Raw genomic sequence first — 14,204 nt, 5'->3', positions numbered from 1 at the left:
ATTGCAATTAACTTGAGACAGCTAGGTAGTATAGTGTAGAGCAGTGGCTCCCAAACTTTTTTGGCCTACTACCCCCTTTCAAGAAAAATATTACCCTGTAACATACTATCACGGCCCCCTTACAGTTATTCACTACCCCCAAATGCACCTGTGACCATCCCTGGATCGCTGCAGCACCCACCAGGGGGCGGTGGCACCCACTTTGGGCATCACTGGTGTATAGAATACTGGTGGTAGGCAAGAATACCTGAATTCAAGTCCAGACTCAGATATGTAATAGACATGTAAACCTGGACAAGATATCTAGCCTCCATGGCTCATATATAAAATGGGAATAATAATAATACCTACATCTGAGGGTTATTGTGAGAATCAAATGGATTCATATTTGGAAACCTATGCAATTGCCCATACTTACAGGACTTCAGTACAGAACTGTTTTGTTTACACAATTACAGACACTGAAGAATTTATATCTGAGGCTATAGAGAATTAAAATATTATGCTTTCCAGGAAGGGGCAGATAATTGGCTCAGTGGTTAAAGTGCCAGCCCTGAAATCAGGAAGACTCGTCTTCCTGTGTTCAATCCAGCCTCAAAATCTTACTTGCTGTGTGATTCTGAGCAAATCACTTAATCCTGTTTGCTTCGATTTCCTCATCTGTAAAATAAGTTGGAATAGAATGTGTCAAATCATTCCAGTATCTTTGCTTTGAAAACTGCAAATAGGATCATTTAGAGGTGGATATGACTGAAACATCTGAACAATAACCACATTTTCCAGTAAGACAACATTTCCCTTCCCTTCACTCTTCTTCTTCCCCAGCTCAAGCAACCAACTGATCTATATAGTCCCCATGACTTAGAGCACTATGTCTGAGGAGCCCAAGCAAGAAGAATGGCTGGAACTTGGTCTTACCAGCAATGATGTCACTGTATTATTGGTCCACAATTCCAAAGTTTCTGCCTTCTCTTGGACAAAGGCCTGAGAGTCTGTCTTACCAATGTCCATGTCTTCATTTCTGCTTCTATCTCTCATCCAACAGGCCTGGAGCTCCTTATTTCCTTTCCATATATATCATAATAGGCAAAGTCTTCAGTGTTTAAACTGATTGACACCTCTGAAGGTATCGAAGACTTATAGCTTATTTTTAATCTTCAAATTTTACTCCCTTGTCTTATATTCCCATATTCTGCATATCCTTTTATTCTACCCAGTTTTCCCCATCACTCTTCTCTCTTTCATTAATAAACTTGGAAATGTCTCTATCTGATGCCTTCACTTCTTTACTACCTACTATTTCCTCAGTCCTCTGGCAATCTGACTTTTATCCTTAACACTATACTGAAAGTATTCTGCCAAAGATCATAGGATCATAGAGTTAGAACTGGAAGGAACTGTAGAGTAGAGGCAATGTATTATAATCCTCTCGTTTTACAGATGTGGGAACTGAAGGCCCAGAGCTAGGATTTAAATTCAGATCCCACGAGTCCAATTTCAGTCATGAAAGTTCAGTGATCTTTCTACTAATTCCTGAAACTGATCACCCCTTTTCTTCATTTTTCATACTCTGAGCTCTATCACTTTGGGCATAGCTGAAGAAAGCCAACATGGTGGTGTTGGAATCAAGAGCTGATTTTTAGTCCTTTAAGTCATGTCCAATTCTTTGGAAACCCATTTGGAGTTTTCTTGCCACAGATACTGGAGAGATTTGCCATTTTCTTCTCCAGCTCATTTTATAGATGAGGAACTGAAGCAAATGAAGTTAAGTGACTTTTCTAGGGTCGTACAACTACATCTAACTTTAGATCATGGCACTGACACTTGGGAAACCTTGGGAACTCATTACCTCTTAATGATTTTGTTCCTTCATCCATAAAATGAAAATATAATTTGTGTATTACCAACTTCAAAAGTTGTTAGGTGTTAAGTACTTTGCAAACCTTGAAATGCAATTTAAATTTCACCTAACCATGTGACTTTAATGGTGATATAATCAGAATTAAACCTTGACTCTCCTGACTCCCTCCCTGTTTAGTAAGTTCTCCATCATAGCCAATTAACTTATCTCATAGTTAGGCTAGTGCAATGGACTTCCAATGTAATATGAAAATTTATTTTCATATATTGTATTATTTTTATATCAGGGCTTTAGATTATAAAGGTCTAAAATAGTTCCTTATGGAGTTCATTAGGGAGAATGGACTGGCTCCATTCAGCCTATACATTTTTACAAACTCTTTGTTCTTAGGAAGTTCAAGGAATGTGTCCCTTTCACAAAACCAAACTTAAAGGTAAAAGAATCTGATTCTTTTCCAGCATATGTGAGGAATATCACCTCTCCATTTCTCAGTGTGGGGAGTGCTGAAGATTTGATGGACCACTCCTAATTAGTTACTTACCAATGCAATAATAAAAAAGTCAGTCAATGAATGTTTGCTAGAAGGGAGATAGAGAAATCCATCCTTACACCAATTAAAGATATCTTCAAGGGAGGAGCTGAATAATGAACTTCCCCAAACTGCTTATAAGTCATTGGGCCAGGAGGTTCTAGGGTCTTTGGAGAATTTAAGACAACGCTTTGACTGTAACTAGAATGTCTTGATTGATCACTTAAATTGTTTTAAAATTAAGACATGGATTAAGAAAAATATTGCGTGATTTGAGGACAAGAAAGCTAAAACTGGGAAGATTTGTACATCATTTTCTCTTCTTACATTAGATACAGTCTTCTATTATTTGGCTTCTCTTTCATTCTTCTAACATTTGGCATTCTCTGACTATTTGGATTCTATATTCATAATCTGGAGACTTTCTGATGTGTTAATTTTGTTTGTAGTGTACTTAATAGCAATTTGTAATGGTTATTTGCTTTGGTTTGTGATTTGGATAGATGACCGATGGTTCTTCTTTCCTGTCAGCATTTGTATGTGTGAGTGACCAACACATTCATAAAAATATGTTTTCTTAGTAGTATTAACTATCACGTTGTAAATTCTTGGCATTAAAAATGGATTTACATATCACGGATTCTATTTTTCCCTTTTAAACTCAAGTGAGTGCTGACATAAAGAACAAGAAAGTCCCTCTAGTCCTTTCTTTGTTATCCAGAGCATCTCAGAAGTATGACTCAGCTCTATGAATAGACTCAGAGAGAAATGTAGTCTAATATTGGACTTAATATTAGAAGGCTTCAGGTGAGTACCCTAATTAGGGAGTATGTACCTTCCCCAGGATTAATTCAGGTACAGAGTAGAGAAGGTTGTCCAGGACAGTGTTTTTAAATTCAAATAGAAATGAAGGCTTCTAAATTATACAGAAATATCCCTCCAATCCACAAGGAAAAACCACACATCAATAATTTCTAAGTTTTATTGAATCTAAAGTTTATTTTGTTATCTATTTCCCAGGTCCATTTTATTCAGGTTTGGCATGTGCTAGAGCATTGAGCCACATGTGGCCTTGGGTGTTTGACACCTCCATTTCAGAGCCCTGCTTCTAGGGAGTCCTTGTCCCAGGACTCCATGTTTCTGGGCTCTCTTTGTTCTTGGATTGAACATGATTCTGAAGAATGTCACTGTACCCCTTCCCTAAGGGTTTGATGGCCCTGAAGAGCATGCCACCTCCTTGTGTGGACCAAGATCAGGAGATCTATTCTGCAACACTTAAGTTGTCTGGAAGCTGCATTTCTTCTCTGTTTGGTGCCAGACTTTCATTGGAGGGGCATCATTCCTTTATTGGGCCGCCTCCTCATCTATTTCCTAACAGATAAGCCTCCTGATGGCGATCTGGAGTTTGTACTCCTCTCTCTTTCCATGGGTGCAGGATTAATGGAGGAAAAAAGTCATTGGATGTTGCTATCCTGGGACAGAACCTCAGTTGCCCCTCTCTAATGACCAGTTTGGCTTGGATTGACTTGGCTGTAGCTCCAATTGCTTAGATTACATTGGGCAATTTTTCACATATGTAAAATGAAAGGTTTGGACTAGATGACATTTGAAGTCTTTTCCAACTCTAAATATACAATTATATGATTCAATGTCTCTTAAGGTTTCTAAGCTTTTGTTGCTTTCTTCTTGTAGAATGGAGCTAACGATGCCTACCCTGCACAAAGTTCTTATTAGGACCAAATGAGAAAATATATAGAGAAGCACTTGGAAAACCAAAAAGGGCTATATAAATGTGAAATTTTTCATCTTCATAATTTTTTCATCATAATTAGTCACCTTTTGATCTCAGGGAAATCACTTAAAGCTTGTGTAACTTCACTTCTATTCCACTGAAAATTTACAAGGCATAGTGTGGCATCATATAAAGACTACTGCATTTAGAGTCAGAAGGACCCAAGTTCAAATCTTTAAACACCCACTAATTGTGTGAACTTTAGTATTCCTTGCCACCCTTCTCTGTCTCAGGTTCCTCCTCTGTAAAATCGGTGGGGATCACTTCAGACACAAAAACCTTTAAGGTCCCCTCACTTTCTCAATCCATGATCCTATGATCTATTAACATCTCATTCCATGGTGATTTAATACTGTTTCCTACTGTGAAAAGGTCAGAAGTGCCTCAGGAATAATAATGTAACACAAAGCTAGTCTCTCTTCACGACTCTGTGGACTCTAATGAAAATGTCACCCACTGAAATCAAATACTGTGTCTCTATATACACAATCCAGGGCAAACAAAGCAACCTTGGAGTTTAATTCAGTTAAACAACTTGTTAATGCCAGGGGACAGCCCACATAGCAATTAACCACTTGGTTGAATTAAATATTTTGTTTTAAGACCTGTTGATATGTGTAAATGTTACAAATAGCAATAATACATAGCAAAAAGGAAGGAAAACTAGATGTTTTTTATACGTTCATGAGTGTTTCCTTTCATAACTGTCTGGTAATTAATTTAGTTACATGATTTAGACAACGCAGAGCCAATGTGACAGATGTTTGAGCTGGAATGGACCTCAGAGGTCATCCAGCCTGTATTCCTCTTATTTTGCCTTAAGTATTCTATAGTGGATAACTTGTCATTCTAAGACAGGAAGTCATGGGTTTATATGCCACTTCTGATATTAACTATGTGACCATGGATAAGTCGCTTAACCTCTAGAAGACTCAGGCTATTCTCTGAGATTAAATTATAGGTGGGTTGTAATCTGTTTTCAAGTAGAGAGTTCTCATTCTAGTAGTAGCCTTGGTTAAGTGGGATTGACAGAGGGATGGAAGAATTTTTTTTTAAATGTCCTGGGTCCTGCTAGAATTAAATAGGTTTTTATATTATCTCCTGATATATTCATGCTATTTCTAGCAATAAATTCCTTCTATGAACCTACTTTGATTTTGCCCCCTTTCCTTAGAGTGTCAGACCTTATTCATTTGACTGGGAAGTGATAGATATAGCCATTGATCCTTGGATATCTGTTCCAACTATTTGTTTGAAACTCTTCCTTATTTTGAGGGTCCTAATATCATTGATATAAAAGAGAAAGGGACCTCAGAGACCACTTAATGTCCAGACCCTTTGTCTTAGACTAGTCCTGACTAAAGCTGAGATGTTGTTTCATATTCAGAACTTTAATAAAATGAGATACTCTTAGTGGATCTAAAAGTTAACAAAAAGAGGAGTATTTAGATATAGCTAGAAAATTATATGCAATAAAGATATATTATCCCTACTTCTGTTATGGTTGTGCTGGCTTCCTGTTCAGCAGTCTTTTAGTTCTTATTCAGTCATTTTTCAGTCATGTCTGACTCTTCGTGACCCCATTTGGGGTTTTCTTGGCAAAGATCCTAGAGTGGTTTGCCATTTGCTTCTCCAGCTCATTTTACAGATGAGGAAACTGAGACAAACAAGGTTAAGTGACTTGCCTAGAGCCACACAGCTAGTTAGTGTCTGAGGCCAGATTTGAACTCAGGAAGACTCATCTTCTTGATTCTAGGAATGTAGGTGAGTTGAGAGTATAGGCTTAAAAACACACAGATATCAATGGGAAAGGACCTGTTTGTACAAAAATATTTATAGCTGCTCTTTTTGCAGTGGCCAAGAATTGGAAAATGAAGGCTGAATAAATTGTGTATATGATGGTGATGGAATATTATTGTGCAATAAGGAATGATGAACAGGGAAGATTTCAGAAAGAGTTGGGAAGACCTATGTGAACTGATGAAGAGTAAAATAAGCAGAACCAGGAGAACATTATACACAGTAACTGAAACACTGTGGGATGATCAAATGTGATTGACTTTCTCCTAACAGCAATACAAGCATCTAGAACAATTCTGAGGGACTTTGGAAAAAGAATGTTATCCACTTCCAGAGAAAAGAACTGTTGAAGTAGAAATCCAGATGAAAACATATGATTTCCCACTTGTTTATTTGCATATATGTTTTGGGGTCTTGGTTTTATATGATTATTCACTTATAAAAATGAATAATATAGAAATATGTTTTGTGTTCATATACATGAACAACCTAGATTTGATTGTTTGTCATCTTCCCGATGTGGGGTAGGGAGGAAGGGAAGGAGACAATATGGATCATATATAATTTTGGAAAACTTATGTGGAAATGTATTATTAAAATAAAAAAATTAAAAAAACAAATACATTAAATACAGATTGCCTTTCCTCAATTAACACAAAAATTTACAATTATTTTGTCTTTCTAGCAACCATCAACAGATCTAGAATTTGATCGGATAGTGATTTATACAACCTGCCTTCGTGTAGTAAGGACGACTTTTGAAAGATGTGAACTTGTTAGGAAAATCTTCCAGAATCATCGAGTCAAATTTGAGGAGAAAAACATTGCTCTGAATGGTGAATATGGAAAAGAGCTTGATGAGAGATGTAGAAGGGTGTCTGAAGCACCTTCTCTGCCTGTCGTGTTTATAGATGGCCATTATCTTGGGGTAAGTGCTCTATTAGGGAAATTGAGCTCTTTTAGAAATGTTATACAAGATATGCAGAATTATACAATCTTTTGAAAGGTGAATGGACAACACAAACTATGAGGTTTTTTTCCCTTTGGAACTTAAAACAGAGAATGAAGGATTCTGTTCTGCTCCATATCAATGAGTTTGTAAGGTATTCATCCTCTGGGAAATTCAAGAGTAAGATAAAGCCAGCATGAAATTTCCTTTTGAAAGGTATTACTTAAAGTACAAGATTGGCAACTAATATGACTCCATATTAGGATGTTTTCAGAACTGTATTAAAACCAGGGTGGAGGCAAAAAGATAATGTTTTCTGTGTAAGCAAAAAGATAAATTATTTAAAAGACATATGCTTTTTTTTTTATGGCTCATCACCTGATGTTCTGGACCCTATCTGATGAACATAATAAAATGATTCTATCAGTATAAAATGTCTGTACCAAGATTTTTGGATTGTGCTAATATGCACGATGGCAAAAATATGTTAAGAACAAAAATGGAAAAAGACCAGAAAAGGACAAAAGTCAATAAAATTATGTTATTTAAAAAATTTTTATATTAATTTTTTCCTTGAAAATCTATAAATACTTTGTCATTCTTGTCTGAAATACATAAAAATAATAGAACATCTTTAAGATTCTCTTTAGGAGACACATTTATGATCCTTTTTATTTGGAATAGCAAGTAATTACAAATAATTTTATGTCTGATTATCTTATTTAATAATCTTTATATAAATTTTTGTTTATACTTAAATTATCTATAAGAAAAATGAGTGGTTAGCAAACAAACAAAAATCTTTGGGTAAGGAGTAGTTTAGGTAGGTAGATGATGCAGTGGCCAAGTGAGTGCCAGGCCTCCAAGTCAGGAAAACATCTTCCTGAGTTAAAATTTGGCCTCAGACACTTATAAGCTGTGTGATCCAGAGCAAGTTACTTTAACCCTGTTTGCCTCAGTTTTTTCATCTCTAAAATAAACTGTAGAAGAAAATGGCCAGCTACTCCTATATCTTTGCCAAGAAAACCTCCTTTGGAGCCAGGAAGAGCCAGACATTACTGAAACATATCTGGAGAACAAGGAGGTTATTAAGTAGGGTGAAGAAAGATAGAATTTGTAAGTTTTTTTTTAACCAAAATAATTTTTTTACAAAAAAATTCATAAAATAATTTTACAAAGGTGGTTAACTTAAGGCTGGATATTTGATTTTTTAGACTTGTTTAACAACTGGCTTTATGTTTTAACTTTTCATGAATATGTCAAATTCAAAGTCCAAAGGGGTGCACAGAGTTACAGAATAGAAATATATGCTTTTTTCATCTTATCTGGAATCATAGCTTTCCATAGGAGAATTTGCTGCTTCTGGAAATCTAGGAAAGGAAATGTTCAAGCATAGCATGTATCACCCAGGAAATGATATTGTCTTCCTAGGGAGGGCCAGCCCCAGGGAAAACTGGGTAGAGTAGATAAACTTTGTCCTGAGATGACCCAGACTCTTATTCCTGTACTCTTTTATCTTCTCACGTGCCTACTGCTGTATCTTCATGTTCTCTCTCCTCTCTCTTATCAATATCTGTTTACAGGAAAGTATCTACATTTACACTAACATGTAAATGATTGATAGAGTTTAAAGTCTAATCTTTTTCAGGCTATTTACATTTTAACAAGTGAGGTTACTCTAAGACAAATTAAAGTCTCAAACTGTAGAATATCAGGGAGAATAGGGCAATCTTATTTTGGAGGGAGTTTGGGGAAGGATAGGGGATATTCTCAATAACCTTGAAAAATCTGCCACCTTTAGCATTTCAGGACAAATTTCTCCTTGACTTTTGCAATTCCTTAGCTTCCTGCTTAAATTGTAAGAATCTTTTTTTCTTCTTTTTTTCATGCACTTTTCTAAGCCAGCAGGGAATAATTTCATTACTGGTTTTTACATTTCAATTTAAGGGGTGACAGGAGAATGCTCTAGATCACACAGCAAAAGCCAGATTGATGTCTTTATTGCTTTTTGCCTGTGATCATTGCCTTTGCACATATTATTAAGTTTGAATAGGAGGGTTATATTTATTTTTTAATTATATTTCATTTTCATAATTAATTATTTAGTTGCTAAACCTCATACTACAGCAATGTAAAATTAAACCCCTTATAACACAAATATATAGTGAAATAAATCTAATTCCCACATTGTCAATATCCAAAAAGATATGTCTCATTTTCCATTTTGAATATATAAGCTCTGTAGCATCTTGAATCCATGCCACTCCTTTCACAGCATACTTCATCTTGGGGCTTTTGCTTTTGTCAGAGTTGTCAATTCTTTCGAAGCTCTTTATCTTTACCATGAAGTTCCTGAATTAATTGTTCTTCTGGTTCTGTTCATTTTACTCTGCATCATTCCATACAGTTCTTCACAGGTTTCTTTGAGCCAATCCTTTTTACCATTTTTCATGAAACAATATTATTCTATTACTCTCATATACCACTAATTGTTAAGCTGTTCCCTGATTATTGGATGTTCCACCCTTAGTTTCCATTTTCCTTGGCATTACAAAATAAAATGCTACAATTATTTTTGAATACTTGGATTCTTTTCCCTCTTTCTTTGATTTCTTTTGGGTATTGGTACAGTAGAAGTATCACTGGGTTGAAAGATAAACACACTTTAGTGACTTTTGGTCATAATTCCAAATTCTTTTCTAGAATGAGTGGATTAATCTACAATTCTGTCAACAATGTCTTAATTTCTTTAAAACCTTTACCTTCCATCTTAGAGTCAATATTTGTGTATTGCTTCCAAAGCAGAGAAGCACTAAAGGCTAGGCAATGGGACTTAAGTGACTAGCCCAGGATCACACATCTAGGAAGTCTCTGAGGCCCAATTTGAACCCAGTACTTCCTGTCTCCATGCTTGCTCTCCATGGAGCCACCTAGCTGTCCACTCAACAATGTCTTAATGTATCTATTTCTCGACAGCACCTTCAATGTTTGCTACTTTCTTTTTTCTTTTTTTTGTCAACTTTGCCAGTCTGGTAAATGAGAGGAGAAATGTTAAACTTTCTTTAATTTACAATTAATTTGTTAATAATTTGGGAAAACTTATTTTCTTGATTATTAATAGCTTGGATGTATTCCTTTGAAGAACTGCCTGTTGACAGTGTTTGAACACATCCGTTGGGGAATGGTCCCTACATTTCAAAGGAATAAGTTGACTCAGTAAGATTAAAAGGGTTATTTTTCTCCTATCCAAGGCTTTATTTTTATTTCATATCTAATATAAAAACTGAGTAAAGAACGTTTTCTTGAAAGATTTGTACATCTGAAATGGAAGGATGCCCTCTACTGGGCTCTGGCATGTAGTGGAAAATAATTTTTAGGGAAGAAAAGAAGTTGATATTGACAGATACCAAAAAGAGCAGCTGGAATCTCTTATGTTTGTATCAAAATTTCTAAAGCGAGAAAATGTTTAGAAAATTTCTAAAGCGAGAAAAGGAGAGAAGGAAGGAAGAGAAACCAAGAGAGAGACACAGTGACTTCTATGTTTACCTGTTATTCTGCCTTTTTGACAGTTTATCTGTCATTACTGTGGTTGCTTGGGTGGGTGGTACTAAAGAAGCACACCAGAGGATAAAGCCTGAATAAGAGAGAAATTCTATGCTATTGATCTTGGGCAAAGCCAGAAACCAAAGGCAGAAGCAGACTAATGGCATTAGTAACAGTGAAGTTATGGAAACAATCCCCTTGATAAGATAGGTGTCTGCTGAGTGGGAGGTGGTGAGGAGTTCAGAAAGCACTGTATGTAACATATGCAAAAATGAATGTTTTGTCCTTGTCAGTATGTGGTGTCCTATATATCTTACTACAGTTTTAAAGCTTAAAATAATTCTAGGACTTTTGGAACTCTTTGTTAACAACATAGTTCAAGGAAGGCAGTTCATATTTATATTGTAGCACACAGAGTAAAAGGAAAATCAACTGACATTTCACAGGTGATCCCCAATTTATCAATGGGGATTGTTTTCCAAAATTTTGAATATGAATAATTTGTTTAGGATTCCTGCATAAAATTCTCATACAGAAAATATTTTTTAATAATAGAAAGTTTCAGCTTCCAGAAAAGCCTGTTTAGCCAATAATGTACTTGAACTTCATTATTAAAATGGTAGATTCAGTTCTACAATCTGGGAGCAAAGAAAATGACCAAAAGAGAGGAAAAGAAAAGAATTCCTTTCTCCTGTCTTCCCCTTTCTGGGGCTTATGGTTAGTGGAGTAAGAATTTTGAAATTTGAGAAAGTTTGTTTTTCTTTTCTCTTACTTCCCTTTCTATTCTTTTCTACTATCTCCTATTGTCTTTCTCTCCAGGAATGTTTTATTATTGTGTTGACCTTAACCTTCTGCTTAGGCCAGTTTTTCAGTCTCACAAATTATCTACTTCTCTTCTCCTCTAGTAAAAACTTTCTTAGTCTCAATGCAGCTAATCTCATTTGAGTGTTAGGAGGAAAGAAAAACATTTATTCATACTAATGATTTTTTCTTTTATATTTTTCCAGATTACATGTTGATATAATTTTAATAATCTTCTGACATTTTGCAATCCATGTTATCTCCCACTGCCCACCAACCATGGAGATATCATGAAATATATATTTCATATTTGCCATGTGGTCAAAGAAGATACATATCTTTTATACTAGAGAAAAATCCATGATGGAAGAATTGTTTGCTTCTATCTGCATTCACACTCCATCAGTTCCTTCTGTGGTTGTGGATAGCCTTTTGTGTTAATGCTCCATTGGAGTTGTCTTGGATCCTTGCATTGCTCATAATAGTTCACAGTTGATCACTGCATATTATTCTTACAGATAGAATTTATTCATATTAGTGGAAGGATGGCTTACAAGCCCATGATCCTTTTTGAAGAAGACATTTATTAATTTCATTAATCTCTATGGGAATTTTAGGCAATTTAATACAGTAATTTTGAGGAGATGATTGTGACCTCTATCATCTTCTCTTCAGCTGAAGCATACGAGATTTTCCTCCAGCACTTCAGTCCCAAGTGTTTCTCTAGTATACAACATATTACTAGATTCCAATCCATTTTGCTATTTACTTCTATTTTATTGGTTAGATCATCCCACTTTACATTTGCAATTATAATCAATAACTGTGCATTTTCCTCTATACCTTTTTCTTTGTTTATACTTCTCTCTTTCTCTCCCTCCTCACTCCTAATACTCTTCTCTTCCCATGCTCCTCTTTCCTCTTCTTTCTCTCTCTCCCTGCCTCTCCTTTTCCTCCTCAAACATGTCCTGCTTCCATCCATTGCCTACTTTAATCTATCCTCTCTCATTATCCTCCTTCCTCCATATCTTTTATCCCCTTCTCCTATTTCTCTCTTGGGTAACAGATTTCTTAGTGTGTATATATGTATTCTTTCCTCTTTGAATCAATTATGATAAGGATTAGGTTTAAGCATCCCCTGGAACCTTTTCTCTCATTTCCTCCTCTATTGTAAAAACATTTCTTTTTGTTCCCTTTTGTGTGAGAAAAAGTTCCCTCTTCTTCCATGACATCCCTTTTCCCAACATAATTCATTCATACCCATCACCTCTGTGTATAGGTAAACTCCTTTGAACTATCCTAATATGATAAAGTCCTTAGGAGGTACATTTATTATTCCCCCATATAGGAATTTAATTATTGAGTCCCTTATAATTACACTTTCCTTGTTACCTTTTTATGCTTCTCTTGAGTTTTGTGTCTATGTAAAATTTTTAGCTCTGGTCTTTTCATAAGAAATGCTTGAAAATCCTCTATTTCATTAAATATCCATTTTCCACTCTGAGGGATTGTCATCAGTTTTGCTGGGTAGGTAATTCTTTGTTATAATCCTATCATTTTGTCCTCTGGACTATCATATTCCAAGACTTTTTCTTTTTTAGCTTGAAAGCCATAAATCTTGTGTGACTCTGACTGTGGCTCCATGATATTTGGCTTGTTTATTTCTGGCTGTTTAAAGTATTTTATCATTAACTTGGGAGTGCTAGAATTTGCCTATAATGTTTCTGGAGTTTTCATTTTGGGATTTCTTTCAGGTCATGATCAATGAATTCACTTAATTTTTATTTTGTCATTTAGATCTATGTCAAGCTATTTTTCTTAATAAATTCTTAAAATATAATCTAAACTATTTTTTCCATCAAGGCTTTCAGGTAGTCCAATAACTCTCAAATTATCTCTCTTCAATCTATTTTCAAAGTTAGTTGTTTTTTCCAATGATATATATCACATTTTCTTCTACTTTTAATTCATTTGACTTTGTTTTATTGTTTTCTGCAGTATCATAGAGTCATTAGTTTTCAAATGTCCCAATTCTAATTTTTAACAAATTATTTTCTTCAGTGAGCCTTTGTAAATGTTTTTCCATTTGACCAATTCTGCATTTAGAATTTTTTTTCATCAGTTTTTGTGCCCATTTTACCATTAAGCTAATTTTATTTTTTCTGATGAAAGTTACTTCATTAATTTTTGTACCTTTTTAAAACTACTTGTTAATTTTCTTTTCATAATTTTTTATATCATTTTAATTTCTTTTCTCAATTTTCCCTCAACCGCTCTTATCTCTTTAACTTTTCCAAGAACTCTTAATGGTCTTGAATCCAATTAACATTTTTCTTTGAGGCTTTGTGTGTTGCTATTTTCAGAATATTATCTTCTAAAACTTTCTTGACCTTCTCTGTTACCATAGTAAATTTTTGTAGTCAGGTTCTTTTTGTTGTTGTTGTCATATGCTTATTTCCCCAGCCTATGTCTTTACTATAAATTTTTGTTATTATTTAATATTATTTAATATTATCAAACTTGATTGGGTTTGAGGAGATGTTGCACCAAATTTATTTATTTATTTATTTGCTGATATTTTCAGAACTAGCTCAGGAGGTTTGGAAGTTGCAGGTGCTTAAAGGGGGTGGTATTATCTGGGTAGAGCTATGGTTAATGCTCTCCTGGTCTATACCCCGTTTTTTACCCAGGATGGGGTCCTACTCCCCTCTAGCTGCAAGTACTAATATTCTTCTTGATCACAGAACTGTGGTCATCCTATGCTCTCTTTTTTTAAACCCTTTCCTTCCATCTTGGAGTCCACTATGTATTGATTGACTGCTCCAAGGCAGAAGAGTGGTAAGGCAATGGGGGTCAAGTGACTTGCCCAGGGTCACATAGCTGGGAAGTGTCTGAGGTCAGATTTGAACCTAGGACCTCCTGTCTCTAG

At 35.3% G+C, this 14,204-nt stretch overlaps 1 protein-coding gene across 1 annotated transcript in view; it reads left to right on the top strand.

The window, feature by feature from the left end:
- The first annotated feature begins 871 nt into the window (after nt 1–871).
- Nucleotides 872–14,204, top strand: part of GRXCR1 (glutaredoxin and cysteine rich domain containing 1) — a 45,972-nt gene continuing 32,639 nt past the window's right edge. The window contains exons 1-2 of the mRNA XM_044681739.1: nt 872–982; nt 6,668–6,910. Coding sequence (XP_044537674.1) covers nt 872–982; nt 6,668–6,910 — 354 coding nt within the window. The remainder of the gene's footprint in view (nt 983–6,667; nt 6,911–14,204) is intronic.

This window comes from Gracilinanus agilis, chromosome 6 (genome assembly GCF_016433145.1).
Source record: "Gracilinanus agilis isolate LMUSP501 chromosome 6, AgileGrace, whole genome shotgun sequence".
Taxonomy (NCBI): Eukaryota; Metazoa; Chordata; class Mammalia; order Didelphimorphia; family Didelphidae; genus Gracilinanus; species Gracilinanus agilis.
Note: the sequence above shows the minus strand (reverse complement) of the source record. Positions and strands in the feature narration are given on the sequence as shown.